This window comes from Acinonyx jubatus, chromosome A3 (assembly GCF_027475565.1).
Source record: "Acinonyx jubatus isolate Ajub_Pintada_27869175 chromosome A3, VMU_Ajub_asm_v1.0, whole genome shotgun sequence".
Lineage (NCBI taxonomy): Eukaryota > Metazoa > Chordata > Mammalia > Carnivora > Felidae > Acinonyx > Acinonyx jubatus.
Window position 1 is genome coordinate 12446125 of NC_069388.1, and position 27996 is coordinate 12474120.

The 27996-nt window shown below is 44.6% G+C and overlaps 1 protein-coding gene across 13 annotated transcripts in view; it reads left to right on the top strand.

The window, feature by feature from the left end:
- STAU1 (staufen double-stranded RNA binding protein 1) overlaps nt 1–27920 on the top strand; it is an 81943-nt gene extending 54023 nt beyond the window's left edge. For 10 of the 13 annotated variants that reach the window (XM_053199841.1, XM_027046783.2, XM_027046787.2 and 7 more), the window contains 9 exons: nt 9583–9681; nt 18176–18388; nt 20135–20278; nt 22124–22270; nt 23497–23572; nt 23768–24087; nt 24682–24804; nt 25517–25602; nt 26382–27920. In XM_053199841.1, the coding sequence (XP_053055816.1) occupies nt 9583–9681; nt 18176–18388; nt 20135–20278; nt 22124–22270; nt 23497–23572; nt 23768–24087; nt 24682–24804; nt 25517–25602; nt 26382–26397 (1224 nt within the window). In that variant the 3' untranslated portion in view covers nt 26398–27920. Of the gene's footprint in view, nt 1–9582; nt 9682–18175; nt 18389–20134; nt 20279–22123; nt 22271–23496; nt 23573–23767; nt 24088–24681; nt 24805–25516; nt 25608–26381 lie in introns of those variants that run through there. The other 3 variants (XM_027046792.2, XM_027046791.2, XM_027046786.2) reach the window with 3 other exon arrangements.
- The last annotated feature ends 76 nt before the right edge of the window (nt 27921–27996 follow it).

The window sequence follows — 27996 nt, forward strand, 5'->3', positions numbered from 1 at the left end:
TCCCACAGTAAGAATAGGTTTTTAACTCCTTGTGGCTAAATGGGAATCGAGGTCTTAGGAAATCAATGACTGTTTTTCGTTATGGTGTGTTTGCCTTTTCCAGTGTAATCACACATTTTACAATAGAGATAATCTGTTTCCAGGGTCCACTGAGGACCAAATAGAAGAGACTGTCACTTAGAAGAAGGGATTTCATGAAGTTAAAGGGATAAGCTTCTCACTGGTGAGATTTGTTAGAAGCAGTAGGTAGTGTAATTTGAGTCATCTTGGAGGCTTTTCATTTTTTGACTTCGCCGCGGTGCTGATCTAATTGGAGTCAGATGGGCTGGTTGTTTCTCAGCTGCTTCTCGCCAGCAGTTGTTAAACGATCGCTGAGCCCTGGCATGTGGGTTGTCTGCTTCACAACCACTTGAGAAGTTTAAAAAAAATTCCTTGGTCCAACCCACACGATTTCTAATAGGAGTCTGTCTTTTGCCTTTTTTTTTTTTTTTTTTTAAGTGTGCTCTTGCAGTAGCTCTAAAGCTCGGTCAGGGTTTGGGAACCACAGGTCCTAAGTCCTAAGTATTATCGGTGCTTCCCCCTCAGACAGCCACCCCACTTTGAATGCTGCCTGGAAGTACCCACCCTTTTGCTGAAAAGGGAAGGTACCTGATTGGTGTCCCCGGTCTGACCCCATTACCCTGGAGCAGCGAGGTTGGCTCTGGCCTGAGGGCAGGGGCTGGCGCAGATGCACTCTCCTGGGCTGGGTTCCACTGGCTCCTCTGCCGTCTGTATGGAGCTTTGCTGAGAGTAATGTTAAATCTCCTTGTGCCCCTGTTCTCGTTCTGTATGGTTTGAAGTAGAGACATTGCCCTTCAGAAACGGCTCAAAGACTGGGCTCACCCAGTGCTTCAGAAACAAGAGTCATTGAGTCAGATGAGACTTGCTTTGAGATAATAAATGAAACACTTGGCCTCCCACCTCAACCAGGCTTCCTGATAGCTGGGTGGTAGGGCGTAAAGAGACATTTTTAGAAGGGATCTTTAATTTTTTTCTTACAATGAATGTATGTAAACTATAAAAAATTTTTAAATTAAAAAACAAAAATCGTTTATAGATTTGCTGCTTAATGGATGGATGATCACTATTAACATTTTGGTGGGTGTCAGTGCATACGTAAGTAAATACGTGTACCTGTCTAATGACAAAAGTGGGAGGATATTGTATGGTAACCACTTTTTTTCACGGAACTGCTTATCATGAATCTGTTGTCATGCCATTTTACTTCTAATTCCTTGGAGGACTCAAGTTCAACTTGCATCTAAATACTTTTTAATAGCTACAGTGTGTTTCATTGTGTAAACATACCAGTTTATGTTTTCAACAGAGGCTTGGTTATTTAGATTGTTTGCAGTGTTCCCTTTTAGAAAATAGGTAGTGAGGAACATTGTTGTAGTAAATCTTTGTGCGTGTCTATGACTATTTTTATGAGCCCAGACATGGAAGTAAATATGCCACTTGCATGGCAGTAAATATGACCAAGTTCTCAGAAGCATGGTGCCACTAAGAAATCTGCCACCAGGGTGAGAGCAGCCTTTTTGCCTGTGGTCTGCCAGTATTGGAAATTGCAGGTTTTTTTAGAGTTTCTTTATCTTGAGAGAGGGAGAGAGAGGATCCCAAGCAGGCTCTGCACTGCCAGCATAGAGCCTGATATGGGGCTCAGACTCATGAACTGTAAGATCATGACCTGAGCCAAAAGCAATAGTCGGATGCTTAACCAACTGAAACACACAGGCACCCCAGAAATTACAATTTTAAACAAATTGTTGATTTTGCTTTTGAAAGTATGTAGAGCATGTGATTGTGTGATAGATCAATTTGTCTTCTCTAGAACATGGCCAATAAAAAGCCAGCAATTTATATCTATAAAGCAGGGGTTGTCTGGTTCCTTGACAACAGGCATCATGCTAGGCTTTGAGGAAAAATCTGCCCCTTCCATGTTGGGGCTTCATCGAACAGAGCTGACAGATGTTAACATTAGAATCATCAAAGAGTGCAACGAGTACTAAGGTAGAAAGTAGCAAGTATTAGAAGGGCATCAGATGTCTCATTTAGATTGGAGTAATGGCGATGCATTCAAGGAAGTTCTTTCTGAGGAAGCATCATTGAAGCAGAGACTAAAGATAAGCAAAAGAACAGCAGGAGCAGCTTGTGCAAAGGTCCTGCCTTGGAAAAATGCCTTTCTTTGGGGTGCCTGGGTGGCTCAGTAGGTTGGGCTTCCGACTTTGGCTCGGGTCATGATCTCGTGGTTCACCAGTTCGGGCACTGACCGCATCGGGCTCTGTGCTGACACTTCAGAGCCCGCAGCCTGCTTCAAATTCCGTGTCTCCCTCTTTCTCTCTGCCCCTCCATCACCTGTTCTCTCTCTCTCTCAAAAATAAATAAAACATTAAAAAAATTTTTTTAAAATGCCTTTATTTTTTTTCCCTTTCCTTTCCTTTCTTTTTTTTTTTTTTTTTTTTTTTTAAATCCAAGGCTGTGGTAATAAAGAATGACTTACTCAGTGTCTGAGCTGTTAGGAGCAAGATGGCCAATAGCTACAGTATATGTAATAGACAAACAGAGCTGACCTAATGTCCACGAGTAGGGAAGTGGTTAAATAAACATACATTCGTGAGAGGGAGTCCCGAGTGTGGTAGGTCTGTACACATAGGCTTGAAAGGAGGCCCCTAAGGTACTGAGAAGGAGGAGTCAAGAACCAGAGCTGTAATTTTGTAGATAGTGTGATCCTGTTTGTGTTTAATTAAAGTGCCAGCTGCGTGTGTATGTGGGTATGTGTATATCTGTGTGTGGTTGTGCGGTTTCTGTCTTGAAGATTGTATCAAGCTTTAAAAGTTTTCTCTTGGTGGTAGTGGTAGAAGGCCGACTTGAGAAAAAACATTATACTCTTTGAGGGCCTTTCTGGTACTACTTTTGTGAAAATAAATTAGCTCTTCTGGTCTTGTTGTTTTCACTTGGGCCAGGGACGTATTTAGCTGGGGCTTAAACTGAAATTGATTTTCATTATTCTGTCAGGATCCATGGGACCCAGTTTTCATGTCTGAGCTTCTTTTTCAAGCCTTGTAAGGATTGATATTGCAGGACTCGTATTCTTTTCTGGGGATCTTACAAAGAACAAAGGGAAAACGATTTTTTTTTTTAATATTTTCTTTTAATTTTTTTTTTAACGTTTATTTATCCTTGAGACAGAGAGAGACAAAGCATGAACGGGGGAGGGTCAGGGAGTGGGAGACACAGAATCTGAAACAGGCTCCAGGCTCTGAGCTGTCGGCACAGAGCCCGACGCGGGGCTCGAACTCACGGACCGCGAGATCATGACCTGAGCCGAAGTCGGCTGCTTGACTGACTGAGCCACCCAGGCGCCCCGAGATTTATTTTTTAAGATACAATAAAACTCCTTCTGTCTGGCAGTGATCATGTAGGTCCTTTGGACCCTTTCGTAAATCTTCACATTATGGAATCTAAATTTTCCTTTGTCTTGAAACATTTTGCTGTTTGTTTGTCATCCATTCCTAAATACACTAAGCAAGACTGAAGTAAAAGGAGATGGAATTATGGTGACTCCCCAGGTGGATGATACAGTCGTGAAATAACTCACTACTGCCCCAGCCTTTGCTGTGCTTAATGCATTGCCTGGCACGCCGCCTCCTTCTTTCAGGAAGATGCAGAAGACAGGGGACACCGTCTTTTCCCTCTGCTGTTAGCTTTCTTTGAACTCAGGTGAGAATTTAGAACTTTTCTTTGTGTGCCTCTAATGGCCAAAAGAAGACCGTTGGCAGAGGAAGACCTGCCCACTCTTAGATGAGTGAGAAGGTGAACATGGAGGGGCAAGCAGGGCCCGGGACTCGGCGATGGCTGTGGGATTGAGAGTTTCGGCGAATCTCAGCCTGCCGGTCTTCACGTGGGATCGATGGTAGGTTAGCTTCCCCAGACTCAGGAATCGGCAAGTGAACAGTATGTTTCTCTGGGGTCTGAAAAGGAAATGTGTACACTCTTCTGGCCATTCTACAGGAAAGGCTTCATCACACAGTGTTTTATGACAAGAACCTGGAACATCCTGTTTTGATGTTTTAAAAAAGTATATGTGACAACATTTCTTTCATTTTTGTTGTGTGTGATGTTTGGCCACCAGAATTTATTTTTTACCACCTACTGTTCACAAAATAAGTGGGCAAATGCATAAGGAGGTATGTGTGCAAAGGTGATTGGGAGGATACAGATGATAAAACAATGAAAAAAACGCATTAGATCCTTTTTTGGGGGGGGGGTTATAAATCTAAAAATGAAAGCATGTTGGTAGTTATGGAGCAAAGAAGATGGCTGTTCTCCAATAAAATTGTGTCAGTTTCACAAGTAGTGTGTTTTGATGAAACCAGTCCAAGAAGAATCAGAAGTCATGATAAGCTGGAACCCACTGGAGGTGGATTTGAAACATGACATCGTTACAAGTGGGCTATGCTCTGGGTTCAGACGTAGCCAGCTGATGGGCGGCATTTAAAGGACCATGCCCGTTTTGGGTACATAGATGCCTTCCAGACTACAAATCTGAAATAAAAACTTGGATTTGCTATTTTAAATTCTGATTAAAATCTCTAATGAAAAGATTCTTAGTTGTCCTTTTAGTCTGTGTATTATTTGTAAAATGACTTTAAATATAGAAAAATAAAGAGTGTGTTGAAGCCAGATAGTAAGTAAATGGTTAGGTGAATTTTTTTTTCTGACATACTGAGGGTTAAGCTTGGTTCAGAGTGTTTTTTTTATAATGTTGACTAGATTTTATTGATAAACCATACATTCTGGAATTGATATTAACAGTAATTCCCACTTCGTGAAGATAAGATTAAGGCCCCACTATACTTTTCCCATCTTACTGAGAATGGTATTTGTGGATTGGTTTTGACTCATTTTGCTGCTTTCCAATCCAGTCCAACATTTTGTCCAATCCAGATAATATCAAAATTATTTATGTAAGAGAGCAGCATAACGTGACTTCTAAGTACACGTATATCTTTGTTTTCTGTTTTGCATTTTTATGTTATTGGCCGCTTTGTCCCTATTGAAATCCCTTTAGAAACAATGGCATAAAGCAGTGAATCTCCACGATGCTAGTAAAATCAACTGGGGTCTTAAAAAAAAATAAGTACCTATAAATAAAATGGATATCTAAGCCCTACCTGAAAAAACTTGAAGTTAATTTGTCTGGAGTGGGAAGCCAGCATCTGTCCTTGCAAAGCTCCCAAGTGATCCTGCTGCTGCTGTGTTTAAGAAACACTGGCTTACGGTTTAGATTTTTGCAATAGATTGTTATTTTCTGTCAGACTTATGTGGAACCTCAATATAGAGTAGCATTTGATTAGTATAAACTTACAAGTTTGAATTGTATAATATTTATGAATATAATCAGTGAAAATGATTTATGTGAATTTTCAAAACACAAAATTATACCATGTATTGTTTTCGTCCATTACAAAAAACATGGTTGGGAAAGATACATGATTAAGGCTGCCCTGGGAAGGGGAGTGAAAAGGGCTTTATTGTTTTCCTTAAAAAATAAAAATTTGATGTCAGTAGTTCTTAAGGTTGACCTTTGTTAAATCCAGCACAATTGCCTGTTACATTGTTTATCTGTACTTTTCTGAATGTTGGAAATTAAAAGTTAAAACTAATTGGGCTGGTAAAATGAACAACAGATTTGAAAATCGGAGTGCATGCATGGTGGTTGAAGTCTCATTTTAGCCTCAGCACCCAGTTTATTTCTAAATTTTGTTCTGCTTGCATTAACACAGTTACTTAGTATGAGAGTGAACTCTTTGTTTTTAACAGCTCATATACTTAAAAAAAAAAAAAAAAAACCTCTGAGGCTGCCTGGGTGGCTCAGTCGGTTAAGTATCCAGCTCTTGATTTCAGCTCAGGTCATGATCTCACGGTTCACGAGTTCAAGTCCTTTATCAGGCTCTGTGCTGACAGCATGGAGCCTGCTTGGGATTCTCTCTCTGCCCCTACCTGCTTGTGCTTGCCCTCCCTCTCCCTCTCCCTCCCTCCCTCCCTCCCTCCCTCCCTCTCTCTCTCTCTCTCTCTCTCTCTCAAAATAAATAAACTTAAAAAAAAAAACCTAGATACCTTCAAATAAATAGCTGTCAAGAATTTTTTTTGTGCACAAAAATGAGTACTTATTAGTGCAAGTTAATAGCAAGTTAATATGTTGACGATCTCTAGTGTGTTACTATTTGGTATAAAACATACTTTTCTTGGTTCCTTTTTAAAGATAACCAGGGGCACCTGGCTGGCTCAGTCAGTAGTGTGTGTGTGACCCTTGGTCTCGGAGTTGTAAGTTTGAGCCCCATGTTGGGTGTAGAGGTTACTTAAAAATAAAATCTTGTTAAAAATTTTTAAAAAATGAAATCTTAAACATAAAAGTTACCATCTCAACCATTTCTAGGCGTACAGTTCCGTGGCATCAACTATCACTACTGTCCATTTTCAGAACTTTATTATCCCACATTGAAACTCTGTACACAATGAAAGTAACTTCCCCTTTGCCACCTCCCCCTGCCCCATCTCCTGGTAACCTCTGTTCTACTTCTGTCTGTATGCATTTGCCCATTCTGGCTGCCTAATATCAGTGGATTTTCATCTTTTGTGTCTAGCTTATTTCATTTATCATAATGTCTCAAGGTTCATCCATGTTGTAGCCAGTGTCAGAATTTCATTCCTTTTTAAGGCCGAAGAATATTCCATTGTATGACTATTCCACATTTTGTCCATTCATCAACATGTTGGTGGATGTTTGGGTTGTTTTCACCTTTTGGCCACTGAATAAAGCTCCTGTGAGCATAGGTGGCAGAGTATCTGTTTGAGTCCCTACTTTTAGTTCTTTCAAGTATATATATCTAAAAGTGTAATTCTGGATCATACTGTAAATCTGTTTAACTTTTTGAGGAACCACCCAACTGTTTCGCACAAAGGCTGGGCTATTTTACACTCCGTCCAGGAAGGCCTGAGGTTTCCTCCGCGACCTCGCTAATACTTGTTATTTTCTGTGGCCATTCTTAGGGTGTGAAGGGTGTCTCACTGTGGTTTTGACTTGCATTTCCCCAGTGATGAGTGATGCTGAGCACTGTTGCATGTAGTCCTTGGCCATTTTTCTGTCTTTTTCAGAGAAATGTCTATTCAGGTCCTTTTCCCATTTTTAAATTGAATTGTTTATACGTTCTGGGTATTAATTTTTTATCAGATATGTGGTCTGCACATGTTTTCTCCCATCTGTGGGTTGTCTTTACTTTCGATGCACGGAAGTGTTCGGTTTCAGTGCAGTCCAGTTTATCTGCTTTTTCTTTTGTTGCCTGTGCTTTCTGTCTCATATCCAAAAAGTCACTGCCACATCCAGTGTCCAGATACTTTCTTCCAAGAATTTTACGATTTTAGCTCTTACATTTAGGTCTTAGATCCATTTTGAGTTAATTTTTTGTGTTGTTGTTTTTTTTTTTTAATGTGGAAATCTGGGGGTTTTTTTTATTAAAAAAATTTTTTTTAATGTTTTTACTTATTTTTGAGAGACAGAAACAGAGCACAAGCCAGGGAGAGGCAGAGAGAGAGAGGGAGACAGAATCTGAAGCAGGCTTCAGGCTCTGAGCTGTGAGCACAGAGTCTGACATGGGGCTCATACTCACAGACCACGAGATCATGACCTGAGCCGAAGTCAGAAGCCCAACCAACTGAGCCACCCAGGTGCCCCCAGGAGATCTGTTTTCCTAAGCACCATTTGTTGAACATACTTCTAAAAATACAGGGTGGGGCTTTAGGTTTAAAACATATTTAAAAGACAAAATTCAGCGGCGCCTGGGTGGCTCAGTTGGTTAAGCGTCCGATTCTTGATCTCGGCTCAGGTCATGATCTCACTGTCATGAGATCCAGTCCCACGTTGGCTTCAAGCTCTGTGCTAGGTGTGGAGCCTGCTTAAGATTCTCTTTCTCCCTCCCCCTTTCCTTCCCAAGCTTGTGCGCGCTCTCAAGAATGAACGAATGAATGAATGGATGAATTTATTTCAAACCAAACTTCTGTGGAGCTCTAGCCTTCCAAGGCATCTTGCTTGAAGATTTCTGGCTGTAAGGATTCACTCATAAAAAGTCAGGCCCTCTTTCTGCTTAGGATTTAAGCAAGAAGAAAAGTATTTTTAGGTTAAAAAGCCACCAGAAATGCTGTGCAAATAGTTTTGACTAGGCAGAGAGTGAAGTGGGAAGAACATCATCATCATGGAAGGAGAGAAAGAATTAGAGTGTCTGGGATGAATTTACTTGTACAGGATTATATTCTTGATTGTATTAATGTTTTTTAACTTAGGGTTTCATTTCTTTTAGCTGTAGTTTGAAATACTGATCCAATGTAGGTATAAGATCTATCTGATAAACATAGGGAAATGCACAACAGATACAATCCTGGATAGTCCTACGTTTTGCCTCTTCAGCAGTTTTAGCCACAAGTTCTTGTCCCAAAGTTCTAATCTTGGAAATAGGATTGTACAAATTCCTTGATAAAAGAGTCTCAATAATACGAAGGAAAATTCAGCTCTCTAGCCATGACTTGGCAGGGGAGAGGGTGTTGCTATTACTGAGCTTATCTGGATTCTCATCACTACCGCACATCTAGAATCTGTGTTGTCAGCTTGCACAGAGAAGATCTCTGCCCTGTCTAATCCCAGCTCTGGCTGGGGGACTGTAAGTGAACCTTGTTAGAAAGATAGTCTCTTGGGGCGCCTGGGTGGCGCAGTCGGTTAAGCGTCCGACTTCAGCCAGGTCACGATCTCGTGGTCCGTGAGTTCGAGCCCCGCGTCGGGCTCTGGGCTGATGGCTCGGAGCCTGGAGCCTGTTTCCGATTCTGTGTCTCCCTCTCTCTCTGCCCCTCCCCCATTCATGCTCTGTCTCTCTCTGTCCCAAAAATAAAATAAACGTTGAGAAAAAAAAAATAAAAAAAAAAAAGGAAAGATAGTCTCAGCCTTTGTTCAGCAGACTTCATTAGTTTGCACCTGCGTATTTGCTGGCAGCAGGAAGTGCGAGATTTTGTATGCAGTTTTGTAATTTGTTGCACGCATCCTTGTTTTTAAAAGAGTGGATTTCCAGGGACTTTGTGTCCAAATAAGAAGCCTGCATACTTAAGTGGAGAGACTTCTAATTTGGACTTGCCATGTCCCTCACAGATCTGTCTGTATTCTGACTTTTTCCGAAAGGTAGCTTGCCAGTCCTCAAGGAAAGCTTTGGAAGTCCGTCCCTCTTCCTGAGCAGCTGTGGTGTGGCTGTGCCAGAGTCTGTTAGGTGTGGATTGTTTATGGTGGATTTACGAGGTACAAGCTGACCCAGATTGTTTGTGTTTTGTTTTTTTTTTTTTAAACCTTTTAAATTCACTGACACATGGCACACAAGCGGCCTTGCTCACCGGGTTAGTGCTCACTCCATACAGCGAAGGTTCAGTGCTTTTAAGGTTTATCAGAGCTGGGGTGTTGATGTTTTTTCATAACAGTTCACTACTAAACAATTTTTCTTCCTTTAGGTGAATGGAAGAGAATCAGAAGAAGAAAATCTCAATAAATCTGAAATAAGTCAAGTGTTTGAGATTGCACTTAAACGGAACTTGCCTGTGAATTTTGAGGTAAGCTTGTTTTACATGTAGGACTCGCTTGGAAAACACTGTTGGCATTCATCATTGGAGTTTTTTTTTCCCCTAAAAAACATTGGAATGATCATCACATACGTGTGAACCTCCAGATTTAAGATTCAGACTTGGTATTTAGCCAAAAAGCAGTATCGATTCTCTTCTTTAGGGGTCATTAATTTGGGGACGGCCACGTCCCTCCACACAGTCCTTGCAAGGTCTCGGTAGGTCGGTCAAGCTCCTGGAATGGTTCTGAAGAATATTGTGTTTATGTTCTCATGTGTATTCCCGAGACAGGATCCATTGTTTTCAGAAGACTCTGTTACTCCCAAAATGTTAACCTCCCTAAGAGTCCCTAGAAATTGTACAGTGTAGTTGTTAAAAAGGACATCACTTTTGGGGCACCTGGGTGACTCAGTCCGTTACTTGGCCAACTTTTTGTTTCGGCTCAGGTCATGATAGCATGGCTTGTGAAATCGAGCCCCACATTAGGTTCTGTGCTGATGCTTGAGATTCTCTCTCTCTGCTCCTCCCCAGCTTGCACACACTCTCTCTCTCAAAATAAATATTTAAAAAAGAAAAAGACATCAGTTTCATCCTTGTGTAGCTTTTGCCTTCTAATTCACCACTCTAATAACTTCATTTGTTGTTAGAGACTTTATGGTCTAAAATTAATTAATAGGTTGTTAGTTCAAAATGGAAAATGAGATACATTTAGTATATGTTTCCTTCAAAGACCCAGTGAGTCCAGATAGACTAGGCAGGTAAGGGAGGTTAAGTTTCCATTAATGGTCTGACATGGTGAATTCTTTGCAATTCCTTTTGATTTCCATGCTTGGTTATGCAAGGTTGTGTTTTACTATATACAATGCAAAGTTCTTTGTCAATGCTTTGGTCTTTTAGAGTTACAAAGACTATATTTAGTTTTTCAAAATGCTTTATACTTGTACATTGTTTCTCTAAGCAAATGTAATGTGAGGTGGGGCATTTGCTTAAAACAATTTTAAGTGGTTCATAAATTTCTTTTGTCCTATTCTTAAAGATTCCTTGAAGTTTATTATCCTGTAAAATAATTATGTAGCATTTTTGCAGTTACAAGTGATCCCCAAATTCATGCCTGGCCTTTATAACATATATACCTTCTCTTATTAATGTGCTCGTGCCCTGCACTGGCTCCTGAGTTCAGGCCTTAATCTGTCAGCTGCATGATGATGATTTCTGACTTCTACCTAGCATTGCTTCCCGGCCTGCCATGGGACACAGGTGGGATGGGAAGTTTCACTTGGATCATGGGGCCATCCTGCATCCCCTTACACCCATCCCTGCCTCACCCTGGCAGGCAGGACCTGGTTTATACTGTCCGCCTCCCTGAGCAGAGCCCCAGATGGATCTAGGGCTGTATCTTCTCACCTGGCTCTATATCCCTTCTAGCCCTTCCTCATCTGTTGGGAGTGGGGCTGGGGAGAAATGAGATACACAGATTAACAGGGCTGGTTGTTGAGTGGGAACTAGGTGGGAGCTTCGTTCCAAAAAGCCACAAGGTCTCCCTGGGTACCTGTTGCAGGAAAGGGAAGAAATACTCCTTTTTTCTTCCTGGTGAAGGATTAGTGAAGCATGAAAATGGATTTTTAGAGATTATAGAAGGGGTGTCATGATTGTTGGGGCGGGGGATGCCTAGCTTCGCAGGTCACCTCAAGATTACAGAGGTGACTTCTGGTGCCAGGACCCTGGTTCCCTGTGAAGCTTGCCACCTTTTCATGCTAGTCTTTGCCTTGAGAATCACAGAGCTTTCTGGAACCTTAGTGAAGGAATGCCACATCTGTGGGAATTGGAGACCAGATTGCTTCTGCCCCACTGCCACTCTGTTTAGATTTCAGACTTCTGTTCAGGAATATGTAACCTATACCCAGGAACAGTCAAGGAGTCACAGAAAAGAAATGGGAGTGCCCTCTGGTGGGTAAATATCTTACAGGGTAATTTAAGACCTTAACAGTGTGTGTTGGTGGCATGGAGTTTGTTAATGTGAGTACTTAGGTTAAATAACTCCTATATCAAAGGTTCATATTGCTTCCACTGTTAGATTGAGTAAGGGCTTTCATTTTTTCTTTCCCACAGTTCTGTCTCTTGCACTTGGAAGATTGCCTGGCACATAACGGATGCTCGGGAAATATTTATTGAATGAATGAATGAACAGTTACTTTTTTTTTTATAATTTTCAAAAAATTTTTGGAGAGTGAGCGTGTGCATACCCAAGGGGGAGAAGAAAGGGGGAGGGGGAGAGAGAGAATGAATGAATGAATGAATGAGAATGTTAAGCTGGTTCCACACTCAGCATAGAACCCAATGTGGGACTCAATCCCATGACCTGGGATCAGCCGAAATCAAGAGTTGGGCACTCAACCGACTGAGCCACCCAGGTGCCCCAGAACAGTTGTTATTATTATTATTTTTTACTAAGTTTTTAATAGTCAAACCTGTCACGTAGAAAACTGGGTTAGAAGTATTTAATAGGAGAAAAGAGGAGCTGTTCCTACAGTTCTTTAGGAAAAATGTATACAGCTTGACTTTTGATAAAATACGTAGTTTTAGTTACAAAATGTGATGGTGTTGATTGATAAAGTCACTGGGAGGCAGTTGTGACCTCATCACACTAAATCCATTGGAGGTGAAGCTCCGTATTTAGATTGGTGGCATCATGATGTGATATGAGTAGCTGATGAAAATGGTTGCCCGAAGGGCCAGGGTGGGGCTGTGCATCTGAAGCATTCATTTGAAGCTGGTGCGTTTGAAGCGAGATCCAGGCGGTGGGAGGTGGTGAGTGGGGGGTGATTGGGAGCTCTGTCAAGTCCATCTGCTGGTACAGGTGTCAGCTGGTCCCTGTCAGCAGACCCCTTCCTCTGGGGGGCAGTGAAGGCCATTCTCTGAGGGGCTGCTTGTCCTCACCTTGGGAGCACAGCACCGCTGTTTCTTGGGCTTACTTGGTTTTCCTAGCCACTTCTTGAATATTTTATTTTGAAAGACTTCAAACCTGTGGAAAAGTTGGAAGGACAGTGAATTTAGCCTTCACTTAGATTTTTTAGTGATTAACATTTTACATTTGTTTTTTCTTTCTGTCAATATACATATTTTATTTTCTACCTGTTCTTGCTCTTGCTGCATCATTGGAGACCAAGTGGCAGATAGCATGATTCATAATATTTCAGCAAGTATCTTTTAGGGACAAGGACATTATCTTAAATAACCACAGTCTAATCATCAAATACAGGAACTTGAGCATTGCTGTAGTTCTTACGTAACGTATGTCCTGTATTCACATTTTGCCACCTGCCCTGTCGTGTCCTTTACGGAAAGTATTTTCTTCTTGTGGTATCCAGTGCAGGATCACACCCTGAGTTTAGTAGAGGCATCTCTTGGTTTCCCTTTCATCTGGAACAGTTCCTCAGCCCCCCCCCCCCTTTTTTTTTTTGACAGTTTTAAAAGTTACTTTGTAGAATGCCCCTCAATTTGGTCTGATTGTTTCCTCATGATTAGTTTCAGGTTATGCATTTTTTTGGGCAGGAAACCCACAGAAGTGAGCATCACATGAAGGCATTTTACTGTGTTAGTAACACTTGTTTCCTTGGTTTACATCAGATGCTTCACCTTAGGAGACTTTCTCTTTGTAATTCATAACCTTCGAGGAGCCTCTTGAAGGTTGTTCCCTAAGAGACCTCCCCAATGAATCTAGTCATTGATCATTCTTCCTGGCATCAGGGACTACTATGGTGCATTTTCTGCATTTGCAGGTTGACATTCCACATGAAGAACCTTCCACAACATTAATTTATATTAGCAGAGGTCCGCTGCTGCTTTTTTATTCAAGATGTTCATTATTGTCGTCAGTCATTAGGGGGTGTCCGGCTGGCTTAGTCAGTGGAGCGTGTGACTCTTGATCCTTGGAGCTTACATTTTAAAAAAAAGAAGGGGTGCCTGGGTGGCTCAGTTGGTTGAGCATCCGGCTCGATCTCGGCTCAGGTCATGATCGCAAGGTTCGTGAGGTCAAGCCCACATGGGGCTCTGCTCTGACAGTACAGAGCCTGCTTGGGATTCTCTGTCTCTTCCTCTCTCTCTGCCCTTCCCTCACTTGTGTGCATGTGCGTGCTCTCACAAAAAATAAACATTTTTTTTTAATTTTTTTTTTTTCAACGTTTATTTATTTTTGGGACAGAGAGAGACAGAGCATGAACGGGGGAGGGGCAGAGAGAGAGGGAGACACAGAATCGGAAACAGGCTCCAGGCTCTGAGCCATCAGCCCAGAGCCTGACGCGGGGCTCGAACCCACGGACCGCGAGATTGTGACCGGGCTGAAGTCGGACGCTTAACCGACTGCGCCACCCAGGCGCCCCAAATAAACATTTTTAAAAAGAAAGAAGAAAGAAAACCATAGATCGTTATTATCACCGTTCGTGTTGATACTCCCATTGCCATTCAGCTGGCTCCTGTGTCCTTTGACGTTCTCCTATGGGATGTTATTGGAAGTGAGGGGTTAGCTTTTTTGAGGTGTAATTTTCATACAGTAGAATTCTCCCTACTCCACACTTTGATGTGTTTTGATGAATGTAGATAGTTGTGTAAACAGCGCTGCAGTCACCACCTGAGACTTCTCTCACCACAGAGCTGCCCTGACTCCCTTCGCAGCCCGTCCCTCTCCTCCGTCCTCGGCCTCAGACAACCGCTGGCCTCTTTCTGTCCCCACGGTTCTGCTCTTGTCACACACAACGTGACACAAATGGAATTACAAAATGGAATTATTGCCTTTTGTCTGGCTGCTTTACCTTAACACAGGTCTCGAGTGTCTTTGTTGCACAGATCAGTAGTTTCTGTGTTTATTGCTCGAGGAGTTCCCAGTTGTGCGGACACACCGCCCTGTTGAAGAACATTTGGGTTGCTTCTGTTGTTGGTGACAGTGAGTAGAGCTACCGTAAACACACATGCACGTCTGTAGAGACGTGTTTTCGTGTCTCTTGAGTAAAAACTTGGGATTGAATTTGCTGGGTTGCATGATAAATCTGTATCTTTAACTTTATAAGATGTTGTCAAACTGTTTCCAGAGAGGGGGTATCGTCGTCCTTCCCCACGGCCGTGTGGGGGTGTCGTCGTCGTTCTGCGTCCCCTCCGACACTTGGTGTTGTCCGTTTACAAAGACTCGTTCCTTCTGGCAGGTGTGCGGTAGCAACTGGTGGCGGTGCAGTTGGGGCTCCGTGCGGCCCGGTGATGCCGAGTGTCTTTCTTGCGCTGCTTTGCCATCTGCGCGTCTCCCTTGGGGGAGCGTCTCTTCACACCTTCTGTCAGTTTTATTACTGAGTTTTTTATTTTTGAGTTTTGGGGGTTATCTACATATTCTGAATACAACCCTTTTATCGGATAGGTATTTTCCAAATACTTTTTCCCAGGACGTGACTTGCCTTCGTATTTTTTAAACAGTATCTTCCAAACAGCAAAGAGATTTTAGCAAGGTCTCCTTTGCCTAATTTTTCTTTTGTTTTGTCGTGGTTTTGTGCAACCTTAGCTACCTTTGCCTCACCGAAGGTCATACTCCTGTGTTTTCTTCTAGAAGTTTCGTCGTTTCAGCTCTGAAATTGAGGTTCATGATTCATTTTGAGTTACAGTTTTTCTGTGTGCTGTGAGGTGTTTTCTTCCTCTCCTGTTTGTGGGCCTCGTCATCCCTGCATGCGTGCTCCTCACCACCCCTCTTCAGAGTCTGAGTGAATGTACTACCTTCTGGTGCAACAAAACGTTTTAGCTTTGAACTTGCCCCGCTCAAGCTTTGGTGCCAGTGGAAATGGAAATTCAAACAGAAATGGCCCCAGCTGTTCCTGCGAGGAGCCCTGGGTCCCTTCCACAGAGAGTGGCACGTGGGGACCAGCAAGGGGTGCCAGGCGTGCTGGTTGCTGCCAGAAGGAGAGTCCTCGCTTCGAGACCTTGTGGGCAGGTAACTCTAGAAGATCCCTGTATGTACCTTCACTTCAGTCCAGCATCATAGGCTCTTCCTCTCCATTCCGAATTTCATACTGAGATCTCCTGCCGTCGGTCTGGTGAAACAAGCTTCCTCTGCAGGCAGGCACGCATGTCTTCTGTGCACAGCTGTTCGATTTTACCTCTGTACAAGCCTGAGACTCACCGCCTGGGTCCAGATCTGGAGGGCTCCCGTAACCTCCAGCCGTCCCTGTCCCCTTTTCACATTACCCACCCAGAAGAAGCTCTTTCTGATATAACTATAGCTTCATTTTCTTTGTTCTTGGACCTCACGTAAATAGAATGATATGATATGGGTAGTTTGATGTTGAGTCTCATCTGCGTGTGTCAGTAGTTTTTTTCTATGTGGCATTTCACCGTGTGAATGTAAAATTGTGTTTATCCATTGTCCTGTTGATGGACATGTGACTTGTTTCCACTTTAGGAACCATTGTGTATAAAATATAAAACCAAGTCTTCTTGTGTACATGTGCACCCAGAATTGCCAAGGCCCAGGGCAGGTGTTCAATAAAACTTGTCAAGCTGTTTCCCAAAGTGGTCGTACAGTATATGCTGCCACCAGCTGTTCTGTATCCTTGTGAACACTCAATACTCTCAGTTGCTTTGATTTCAGCCATTTGGGGGGTGTGGATATTATAGTATTGCATTGTGGTTTCAGTTTGCATTTCCTTGATGACAAACAGTGATCACTTTTTCACATGCTTATTGGCCACTTGGAGATCTTGTTTTGTAACGTGTGTGGTCAGGTGTTCTTTAATTGGGTAGTTGGTCTTTTTATTGTTCACTTGAGGCGTTCTTTCAGTATTCTGGGTATAAATCCTCTGTCAGGTACACATGTTGCAAATACTCTCTCCCCTTCTATGGGCTCCCTGTATTTTTTACACGTTGTCTGTTGATGAGCAGTTTTGTTTTTGTTTTTGTTTTTTGAGAGAGATAGAAGACAAGCGGGGGAGGGCAGATAGCGAGGGAGACACAGAGTGAAGCAGGCTCCGGGCCCCAAGCTGTCAGCACAGAACCTGACGCGGGGCTCAGACTCACGAGCGTGAGATCATGACCTGAGCCGAAGTCGGACACTCAACCGACTGAGCCACTCAGGCACCCCGTGACGAGCAGTTTTTAATTTCGAAGACCTTCAGTTTTGTTTTCCTTATGGCTGGTACCTTGTGCTTTCAAGAGCTCTTTGCTACTCTCATGGTCGTGACTTGTTCTCCTGTTTACTTTGGAGAGCTCTATAGTTTGCGCTTTCACATTTAGGTCTGTGTTCCGGCTCCAGTTACCTGTTTGTGGTGGTTTGAGACTGTGCTTCTCCCATGAGGATATCTAGTTGCTTTTTTTATTTAAAAGACTTTTGGTGCGCTGTGGTGTGTTTGCCAGAAATCACGAGACCATATGTGTGCAGGTCTGTTTCTGCATTCTGTTCTATTTTATTGATCTCTTTCTTTGCCCGTAAACAATACCGTGAGGGCACGGTTGCTGCAACTTAATGGGAAGTCTTGAAATCTGGTAGTGTGAGTCCTCTAACTTAGCTGTTCTTTTCAAGACCATCTGAGCTAATGTAAGCTGGAGTCAGTTTTTCTTTTCCCTCTGTGTGTTCCTGGAATAACTTTATACTTAGGTTTCTGTTCATACTCAATTTTACTGTTTCTCTCTCATCATTGTGGACTTATTTTTTATATTTCAATATGTAAAACCAAAAGTCAAAACTATGCACAAAGATACATTCAGCAGTATCATGCTGTCCCCTTTCTACCCCAATCCCTCCCACTTGCTGTAGGGAATTAATTCTGTTGGTTTCTGCTTTATCCATCTTGTGTTTCTTTTTGCAAAAATAAGTATATAAACACACGTGTGTGTCTGTTTACATATAAGTGTGTATATACAAATCTTTTCTTTAACACAAAAGTTAGGGTACTATATAAACTCTTTTGCAGTTTCTGCTTTTCTTACTGTGTACTGGAAATCCCTGCCAGTGCTTAGAAGTTTCTCGTTCTTTTTTGTGGCTGGATGCATAGCAGCCAGTATTTAATAAGCTCAGTCTTGGCTTGAGGCTCAGAGCAAATATTAAACTTGAACTCTTTAGGTCGCAGTTATTTCTGGGCTTTGCTGGGACGGCTGCCTTCCTGCCATTTGCAGTGGGTCTCCCCAAACTCAGAGCAGTCTGTGACCTGGGGACACAGATGGGAGCCGTTGTGCTAGGAGGACGGGAGCAGAACTTGCTTCCCATTTCTTTGCTGCTAACTGGGACTGATCAGACCCAAGAATATTAAGAAGTCTGGAAAATAACGAACAAGGGGAGAAGAGCATTCAGGGTTATCACTGTTTCCTTTTGCTGACGCGTGTGCTCCCTTCATTTCACGGGTCTTACCGAAACTCCCCTTGGCCGGTGTTTCCCGGGAGGTAGTGCGCTAAGCAGCGTGCCCTGCCGCTTGCAGGAGGTGTCTGTCGCGCTTTCACTCAGTCTTTCCCTCTAAACCAGGTTGCCCGGGAGAGTGGCCCCCCCCACATGAAGAGCTTCGTGACCAAGGTGTCAGTTGGGGAGTTTGTGGGAGAAGGTGAAGGGAAGAGCAAGAAGATTTCGAAGAAAAATGCTGCCATAGCTGTTCTTGAGGAGCTGAAGAAGTTGCCACCCCTGCCCACAGTCGAGCGAGTGAAGCCCAGAATCAAAAAGAAAACAAAATCCATAGTCAGGGTAAGAACCTTCCCGAACGAAGAGGGTATTTCCGTTGCCCACAGACGGCTGGGGGCTTCAGAAGGCTCACTAGGTGGCAGATCCTAGTGACAGCAGATGGCCGCTGACGTGCCACCTGCCAGGCCGGGCGCCGGGGCCTCCTCGTGCAGCTCTCCCGGGAGCACTCCCTGTCAGGCAGACGCGACCCCGAGCTGGGGTGGGGTCGGCGGGGCCCCCGCAGGTGTGCGCACACATCTGCGGATGAGGGTGTGACTACAGCAGTGCCCGTCTGCAGACAGGATGGCGAAGTCGTCCTCACTCCACCTCACCGCCCCTGGCACTGGTGTGAGTGTGGAGGAAAGACGTCTGGGGACAGGCGGACGAATGAGACGTTTCACCAAACACCACCTGATTCTTCGGGATTTTTTTAAGCCGTGTCAGTGGACCTGCCCCCTCCTCCCCACCCAGAGAAGGGGCAGGAGTCCATTCGGGCATATTTAGGGATACTAGGGTCTGCTCTGTCACGACTGTCAATACGAGTTGACCCTTGAACAGCACAGGGGTTAGGGTTGCCGACCGCCCCCCCCCCCCCCGACACACACACACACACACACACACACACACACACACACACACACACAGCGGAAGACCAGGGTTTAACTTTTTGACTCCCTAGGAGCATAACCACTAATAGCCTGTTGACCAGAAGTCTTACCAATAACATAAATGGTCGATTAATACATTTTATGTATTGTATATTGTTACATACATATGTGTATTCTATGCTGTATTTGCACAATAAAGTAAGCGGGAGAGAAGAACATTATTAAGGAAGTCGTGAGGAAGAGAAAATACATTGAGTATACTATACTATAGTGTATTTATCAAAAAGACAGAAAAAGAAGAACCCGCTTGTGCGTGGACCTGGCGGTTCAGACCCTTGCTGCTCAAGGGTCAGCTGTAGTTTGATGCTGTGTCAAGGCCAGGACACAAAAGCGAGCACTCTGCTCACTGCTGCACTTTCCTTTCTGCTCTTCATATCCGCGTGAGTCTGTGGGTGAGGATTCTGTGGCGCTGAAGGTGGCCACTGGGAAGGAATGGTGGGGTTCTTGGGTGTCAGCTTGGGGTTTTTTTTAATAGTTTTTGGATGTTGAATCATTGCTAAGAAAGCTGGGGACCCATCTTTATAACAGACTTTCAGGGGAGTTTTAGGAATAGTGTTCTGTATTTCTTTTCTCCATTGTGAAGTTGTAATTTATTGTCAAAAAGCAGACATTACGATAGTTGTCTGCTCATAGTGAAATACTGATGTTGGTTTGCCAGGAAGACCTTTAAAAAAGTCAACCTCAGTGCAATCCTAGAAAGTCACTGAGCATCTTTTAACTTTAAAAAAGTTTTAAAGGGGCGCCTGGGTGGCGCAGTCGGTTAAGCGTCCGACTTCAGCCAGGTCACGATCTCGCGGTCCGGGAGTTCGAGCCCCGCGTCGGGCTCTGGGCTGATGGCTCAGGGCCTGGAGCCTGTTTCCGATTCTGTGTCTCCCTCTCTCTCTGCCCCTCCCCCGTTCATGCTCTGTCTCTCTCTGTCCCAAAAATAAATAAACGTTGAAAAAAAAAAAAATTTAAAAAAAAAAAGTTTTAAAAAGGTCTGATTAATTCGGGCCCTTAGATCAACATAAAAGTAATCTCTTGTCACGTCCCGATCTCTAAGTTGGCAAAGTCCTTTCTGCGACTAACATGGCACGTGGATTTTACATTAATTGTTTCTCAGCTACAGAGCAGCACAGACTATGGCCAGGGGATGAACCCGATCAGCAGGCTGGCCCAGATCCAGCAGGCGAAAAAGGAGAAGGAGCCGGAGTACATGCTTCTGACGGAGCGAGGCCTCCCACGCCGCAGAGAGTTTGTGATGCAGGTAGGTCGGCGTGGGTTATGGGCAGACTTCCTCTGACCACATCCCATCTCGGCTGGGCCAGGTCCAGCGGCTGGATGCTTCCCTGAGGAGGCTGGATGAGGAGCTCTGCTCCAGTGGGCCCTGCTCCCTGCCATCAGGCGTTATCAATAGTAAGACCGTGGCACTTGCAGTAATCTGACGCCTTAAAACATACTTGTGTGCGCACCACACGTGCTGCTGTATCAGCAGGTGGGAGCTTGGACATACCGCTGGAGTGTGTGAGTGCGAGGACTGTGGGATTGTGGGTGAACGCTTCTCTTCATTACATCTCCTTGAAGGTTTATATTATTCTTTTCAGAAGATAAATTTTACAAGTTATATCAGAGGATCTGTTCCTGTTCTCCTAATCTTTCTGTCAAATCTGGAGTCTAGGGTTGTTGGATCTTCCTTACATTGGGATTACACTTCATTCAGATGGGTGCAGAGTGTTTCTCCTTATGCTCATTAAACAGTTATTCATATGGGCAGCTCACTTTGATCGTGATTTGAATTTAATAGTGTTTTCTGGTGAAAAACCCAGTACTTAACTCTTGTGTAGCAGTTTACAACTTTGGAAGCACCGTCACTTAGCCTACCCAGTCAAAAGGCCAGAAAAGTAATGGTCCTTCTGTGCTACCAAGGAAGATTGCAGCGTGCCAGGACAATCGGTCATTTGACCAAGATCAGAGCTGGTAGACAGCAAGGCCAGGATTCAACCCCCGAGCCCTTGTCGCTGGCCAGAGAAGGTTTCCTTGATTTTCAGTTCTGTGACGTGGGGCTTTTGGTTCTGGTCTGTGCTCAAGACCAGCATGGAAGGGGATTGTAAGCAGTGGTATATGCTGGAATATGTTTAACAATCAGCTGTCTTAGGGGTGGGTGGCACAGTGGGAAGGGGGCCGGGCGCGTGTGCGTTTATGGATGTGTGTGTGTGTGTGTGTGTTATAAATTTCACTGACAAAGGATGCGTAGCATACAGTTTACAAATAATATATAAAATACATGTTCTCTTGACTGTCAGTTTTATACATCTGTAACTTCAGTGTAACTGTCATCTTGAGTAGCATAAAGTCAGGCTGCACACAAATGCTTCATTACTACTGTCCAGTTCAAGCAAAGAAGTTGCTCAAGCTGCTGACAAAGGACTGTAGTCTTAGCATGGGTATTGACTGTTTTGTTTACATAAACAAGATGAAAGTGAAACAACAAAGAAATGTTGGAACTTCACTCGTTTTTAAACAATGAGTGACTTTATTGAATTGAATAATTTTCAAAGATTGGACAGACGTCCCCAGTTTTTTGTGCTAGTTACAGTGCCACGGCTGCGGCCTTGACACGCTTTTAAGCTTAATTTGCATTATTAACCTTTTCTCCGTCTTGTAAGTCTGGAGTAGACAGCAAAACAACCGAGCGCTTGCTGCGCTGTATTCGCAGATCTTTGGTGTAAATACTCCCACCGTGGCACCTGGATCCTGGGGCTGGGAAGGGGAGCGTGCAGGAGCGCACCCCGGTAATATTTCCACTGAGCAGATGCCACGGATGCAGAGGACCTCAGAAGCACAGATATTTGTGAGATGTAGTCCTGTTAGGAAGTGACGACTTTCTTTAGCTCTGTTGGTCACAGTCGTTATAAGCTGCCGTGGTCTAGTGTGTCGGAGGGGCTGCCTTCACCGTGTGTCGCAGGCCGCCGCAGGCCCGCTCCGGGGCACCGCTGTTAAGCATCTAGCTTCTGACCGTTGCCGGGTTCTTTTGCCAGCACACTGATGCCTGATCGGTCTTTACTCTGAAGGCGTAAGCACTGGTCTGAGCCCTGACTTCGTCCTCATGCAGGTGAAGGTGGGAAACCATACCGCGGAAGGAACAGGCACCAATAAGAAGGTGGCCAAACGCAACGCAGCCGAGAACATGCTGGAGATCCTTGGTTTCAAAGTCCCACAGGCTCAGCCCACCAAACCAGCCCTCAAATCAGAGGAGAAGGTGACTGCTCGGGGCTGTGTCCTTGCTCTCTAATTGCAAGATGACCTCCTCGCCTCATCCTAGGGGACTCTGGCACCTCCAGGGCCAAGCTTCAGGGCAAGGCTTCATCCTCCTGGCAGTAAAACAGCCCTGCTGAGCAGCGTCTTATCCATTTGGACCATTATAATGTGGTCAGAAGGGGAGTTGCATGTCCATGGCTCCAAGCGTGGCTCTGGGTTAAGTCGTTCTTGTTTCCGTATCTTTGTGGTCGGGACGCTTTGCTGGAGGGCAGCTTGCTCTTTCCATTTGTAGGATGCTAGGCGACTGGGCTTGAAGTTAACACGTCTAGTTCTGTCGTCGTGCTCTCATAGTGAGGCCTGCAGGAATGAGTTATCAACCTTAGGCTTCTGCTAGTTGGGGAGCAGCAGGCTTTGGGTTTTCTGGGACACCGGCACAGTGTGATTTATGGAACTAAATCCACAGTTTAGATTCGGGATTTCTTTTTCTTTATGAATTTAACACTAGATAAAAATCTTCAAGATTGGTAAGCGGTACCTTCAAGCAAGTTCTTGACTGAGCTTGTTTCCACGGAGAGGTCCCAGGATGGGTTCACTCCCTGTGCCTGCCGTGTCCCCAGTGGGACACGGCATCTGCTCTGGCTGCAGACACTCGTCAGAGAATCTGCATAGATCCTGGACTTGGTGTTTGGGTGTTTCGTTCCAAAATCTGGTAGAGCATTCACAGCACCCTTAACCTTCTCAAAAAGGAGACCCGTGTTTGAGAAAATTTTCATCTCGTAACATTTGCCCCCCCCCACCCCCGTTATCGTTGGAAATACCCCTTCTCTTTTAACTGGATGTTAGTTACACAGAGAGTCTAAGAGCTGCTTCCCCACCGTGGGCTCTACCAGTGTAGCACCCCCGGCTCCCTCCGGTTAAACGCTCCCCTGTCTTCCTGTGAGTGCAGAGTTCAGTACCTGGTTCCGTGTGCCTGTTGGCATCTCTTCAAGGACAGGCTGTGTGGGCCGGAGTGTCGCTGGGTGAGGGCAGGAGGCTGCCAGGGCGGCGGCGCGGGGGTAAGGCTTTCTGCCGATCACCTCTTCATATTGCAAAATGTTACAAACTGCAGGTCAATGCTGGTTGGAGCTTGTTTAATTTTAGACAGTAGGAACTAATTTTGCAAGAGTTTGATTTATGCTCATGGCCTTTTTTGTTTTTTTGTTTTTTTGTTTTTTTTTTTTTTTTAAGACACCAGTAAAAAAACCAGGGGATGGAAGAAAAGTAACCTTTTTTGAACCTGGCTCTGGGGATGAAAATGGGACTAGTAAGTGTGTTGTTAATATTGTCCTGATCTGAACTTGATTCTGGGATTTGTGTAGCTCCCGGAATGACGAGCAGTGTTGAGCTTTGTGTCATCCCCGTGCCGCTGTGTGCACCGAGGGAGGGCCAGCGGGTTGGAAAGTGTTTTCCTGGCGGCGTGTGTGGCCTTGTGTTGACCCGTCTGCATGTCCCTCCCTAGGCAATAAAGAGGATGAGTTTAGGATGCCTTATCTTAGCCATCAGCAGCTGCCCGCTGGGATTCTTCCCATGGTGCCCGAGGTTGCCCAGGCCGTAGGAGTCAGTCAAGGACACCACACCAAAGATTTCACCAGGGCAGCTCCGAATCCTGCCAAGGCCACGGTAACTGCCATGATAGCCCGTGAATTGTTATATGGGGGCACCTCGCCCACAGCCGAGACCATTTTAAAGAATAACATCTCTTCAGGCCACGTACCCCATGGACCTCTCACAAGACCCTCTGAGCAGTTGGACTATCTTTCCAGAGTCCAGGGATTCCAGGTAACTGTTAGACCTGAGCTGTGTGGTCCAGACATCAGTGTCATCCTCTTTTTTGGGGGTTTTCTCTCAGGAAATGAGCCTCGTACCTTGTTTATTAAATCAAGGTCTATTTATATAGGGGAAGGGGTGGTGGAGGGCACATGGTACCTGGGTGGTCCTGAGAAGGTCGGGGAGGTAAGGAAAGTCCCACGGGCCTGTACGGTGTAGAGTAACCTTGTCCTTTGGTAATAAAATTGTAAAAAATCCAAGCCAACCATAACAACAAAGCTGCTAATATTCGTGGTGGTTCTAGCAAGCATGGATTCATTGTGCTGGCCCTTTCTGCCTAGTAGAAAAGGGCACGGCTTCTTTGAGACTGGGGTCTCTGGGCAGACGTCTGGGTTCCTGGAAGATTTCGGAAGCTAGGGCCCTGGTGCTTGTGGCCCTTGGTGCCCCCGACAGCAGGCCCCCCGACGGCCTCTTGCCGACTGAGTGGGAGTTGGTGGAGCCTCCTCAGGTTGAGGGCAGGGAGAAAGAGGTGTCCTCTGCCTGTTTGCTGGGCCCCGTTTGTATTTGCCGCTTCCCTACCTGGCCTCAGTTTTCTTCTCCCCTCAGGTGGAATACAAAGACTTCCCCAAAAACAACAAGAACGAATTTGTATCTCTTATCAATTGCTCCTCTCAGCCACCTCTGATCAGCCACGGGATTGGAAAGGATGTGGAATCCTGCCATGACATGGTATGTTACCCAGTGGTCCTGGCTCCTGCCTGTTGCCGGCCTGGGGGAGATAGGAAAAGGGCTCTCCCATAGCCTTTGGTTGTTTTATAGATTTCGTCTTTTGAAGCCCTCTTCCTTAGTTTATTGGATTGATTTCTCATCCTGTTTATCAGAATTCATCAGGTTTAGATACCCCTTCCCCTTCCCTTGCCTGTGCTGACCTGGGGGGTGGACTTGGATCCTGGAACGCCTGCCTCTACATGCTGTATCCGTTCGTCTCCTTCCAGAACACAGAACCCCAGCCAGGCCCAAGTTCGGGCAGCTGTAGAAAGCCCCTTATTGTGGTCTGCTGTTCAGGTGAAACTCCTGTTCCGAGAAATACTAAAACTGAGAAATGGCATTGATTAATCGGAGTAAACTGTGGTATATCCACCTGATGGAGTGTAAGGCATCGGTCAGATTAATGTCAAAGAAGGAAACGTGATAGGTTTTTGTTTTAAAGCAGGATACAGAATTTGTAGTCTGGTTGCCACAAGGTTAAAAACGCTGAAAGAAAATCTAATAAAATTAACAGAGGTTGTGATTCAGTGAGGTAAACATGGATCATTTATTTTTTAATTTGTATTTTAAGTTAAAAATTCAAATGTTAAGGGAAAGTGTGATTTGGGGGGCTCCCTGTTTGGACCCTCACGGGCAGTGGCCACACCTTGACTCTCCCTTTCGTCCCTGCCAGGCCGCACTGAACATTTTAAAGTTGCTGTCTGAGTTGGACCAACAAAGTACAGAGATGCCAAGAACAGGAAATGGCCCAGTGTCTGTGTGAGTGAGCCCGTTTACAGAAAGGCAGCTCTTTTCGTCATTTGCATTCAATTCAGACCGTCAGCTCAACTCAGTAGTGAAACTCACCTCAGTCCCTTTTCTGTCCCTTTCTTTCTCCGAGGGGTTTCTAAGTAGTGGGCAGAGCGTGCAGTTTTTTTAAATTTTGAATAGGTAATACATTCACGTGGTTCAAAAATCAAAATTATTTTCAAAGGTGCACAGTGATCAGTCTTGCCCTCCTCGCAGTCCCCACCCACCTCATCCTCCCTCCCCTCCCACCCAGAGATCTTTTTTTTTTCTTCCAAGATTTTATTTATAACATACAGTGTGATATTCCTTTCAGGAGTAGAATTCAGTGATTCATCACTTACATACAACACCCAGTGCTCATCAGAACAAGCACCCTCCTTAATGCCCGTCACCCATCTAGCCCATCCCTCATCCACCTCCCCTCCAGCAGCCTCCCATTTGTTCTCTCGCTAAGAGTCAGAGGTCGCATTTTTATTAGTTTATGTATCTTTCATATGTGTTTCTTTATGCAAATATCATCCTGTGCTGCTTCATTATTTTTTCTGTCCCAGAGCTACCATACTACACATGCATTCTCCTTAGTGTTTTTTCACGTGGCGGTGACATCCTGACAAAACTTGAACCCCATTATCAAAACTGGGACCTGTGCTATTGGACTTCAATGTCAGCTAATTTCATTGGTAACATGGGCTTAATTCCCTTAAATTTCAAAACTGGCATCATTTTTTCATTTTTCTTTTTCTTTGAAGGTGTGGAAGGTGCTGAACCTTTTCTGGCCACGAACCGTTGTTAAAACCCCAACATATATACTGAAAATACTGAAACTGCTTTGAGAATTTGGAATTTCTGATACCTCCAGTGGGCTGAGACACGTGCTGGGTAAAGAAGCAGAGGCGGCAGTGGTGACGAAGGCGGGGACGCAAGGAGGCAGTGTGGCTGCGCGTGCGCGGTGTTTTGTGCCACACGCAGGCAGCTGCTTGCTGAGGGGTGCTGCGAGGCCTGCCAAGCGGCCCTGGCTTGACCGGGAAACCAGCAGGCCCCGGCCCCTGGCACCTCGGTGCTCGGCTGTCATCACCTTTTGGGCCGTGTTAAGGACACAGGAGAGAGCGTGCGCAACCTTTCTCAGACTGGCTCACGCAGACGCTTGGGACAAACCCTGGACACCCACGCTGGGGACAGGGGCCTTAGACCAGCCCCAGAGCCGAAAGCACCAGAGAAAATCAAATGCTTCCTACTCGGCGCCAACCATTCTAGTGTGCTATGGCCCCACCTCCGTGGTGCCCACACCGTCCCCACTGCTTTCTCTTCCAACAGATACGTACTCTTAGTTTTCTTATTTTCTTTTGATTGAAATGACACTATATAAATTTTAATTTGAGAGTTTCTCAATTGTATCTAGTTACATAGCACAGTTTAGAAACTTGTCCGAGACTGACCCTACTGGAAATCTAATCAGAGATCATATCCGTGTGTATGTGGTTCCACATTCTTACTTTGTCAGACTGAGCCAGGACCGTTGCAGCGATGCGGACGGTGTGCCCTCTGGTTCAGCTGCAACGGTCCTGGACTTGTCAGCATCCTGGATGAAGTCTCCCATGGTTGTATAAATTGGACAGTTTAGGAGTTTTAAACTTTAATGATCATTTGTTTCCTTTTCTGTTTTATTTTTGTTAATGCAACAGGACTTAAATGAATTTTGGTCTTTGTTTTAAAGATTATTAAAAAAAAATTGTGTGTCTATACATACGGCTCTTGAGGACACGTGGCTTTCACACTACAGGATATGGTCTCCGTGTAGTACGTCTAAACCCGCAGATGGATTTTCCTGGAGTGCTTTGTACCACTGTTGCATCTCCATGTAGGGCGGCAGAGAGTGGCCTGTGTTGAGCTCCGAAACTGTTGCTTTTGATGTTGTGTTACTGCGCATAGAAGCGTGTGCGGTAAGGTCCTGCATATGGTCCAGATGAAAAGCACCGTAGTCTTGCAAGTTAAGTACTGCTTTTGTTCGATTCATTGTTTACGCTGGAATTTTATCTCCCCATGGAATGTAAGTAAAACATAGTGTTTGTCACCAATAAATGGTAATACTAAATTTTTTTTGTTAATTTATTCTCAGATGCCACTACTGCTAGGTAGGTCCCCTCCCAACCTACCTCCTACCCTTTTTTTTTTTTTAAGGAAAAAACAAAACAAAACTTTGTAATGCTTGTGATTCTGTTTGGGCAAAATTCTGAAGATCTGAAATGACTTTATATCAAACCATTGATCAATAAACAGCTACTAATGAATTTTTGGTCCTTTCGAGCAGTATCTAAAGAAGTGAGGGAAGATGTGAGGGTGTGGAAGCGAGGCGTGTGGGCAGCC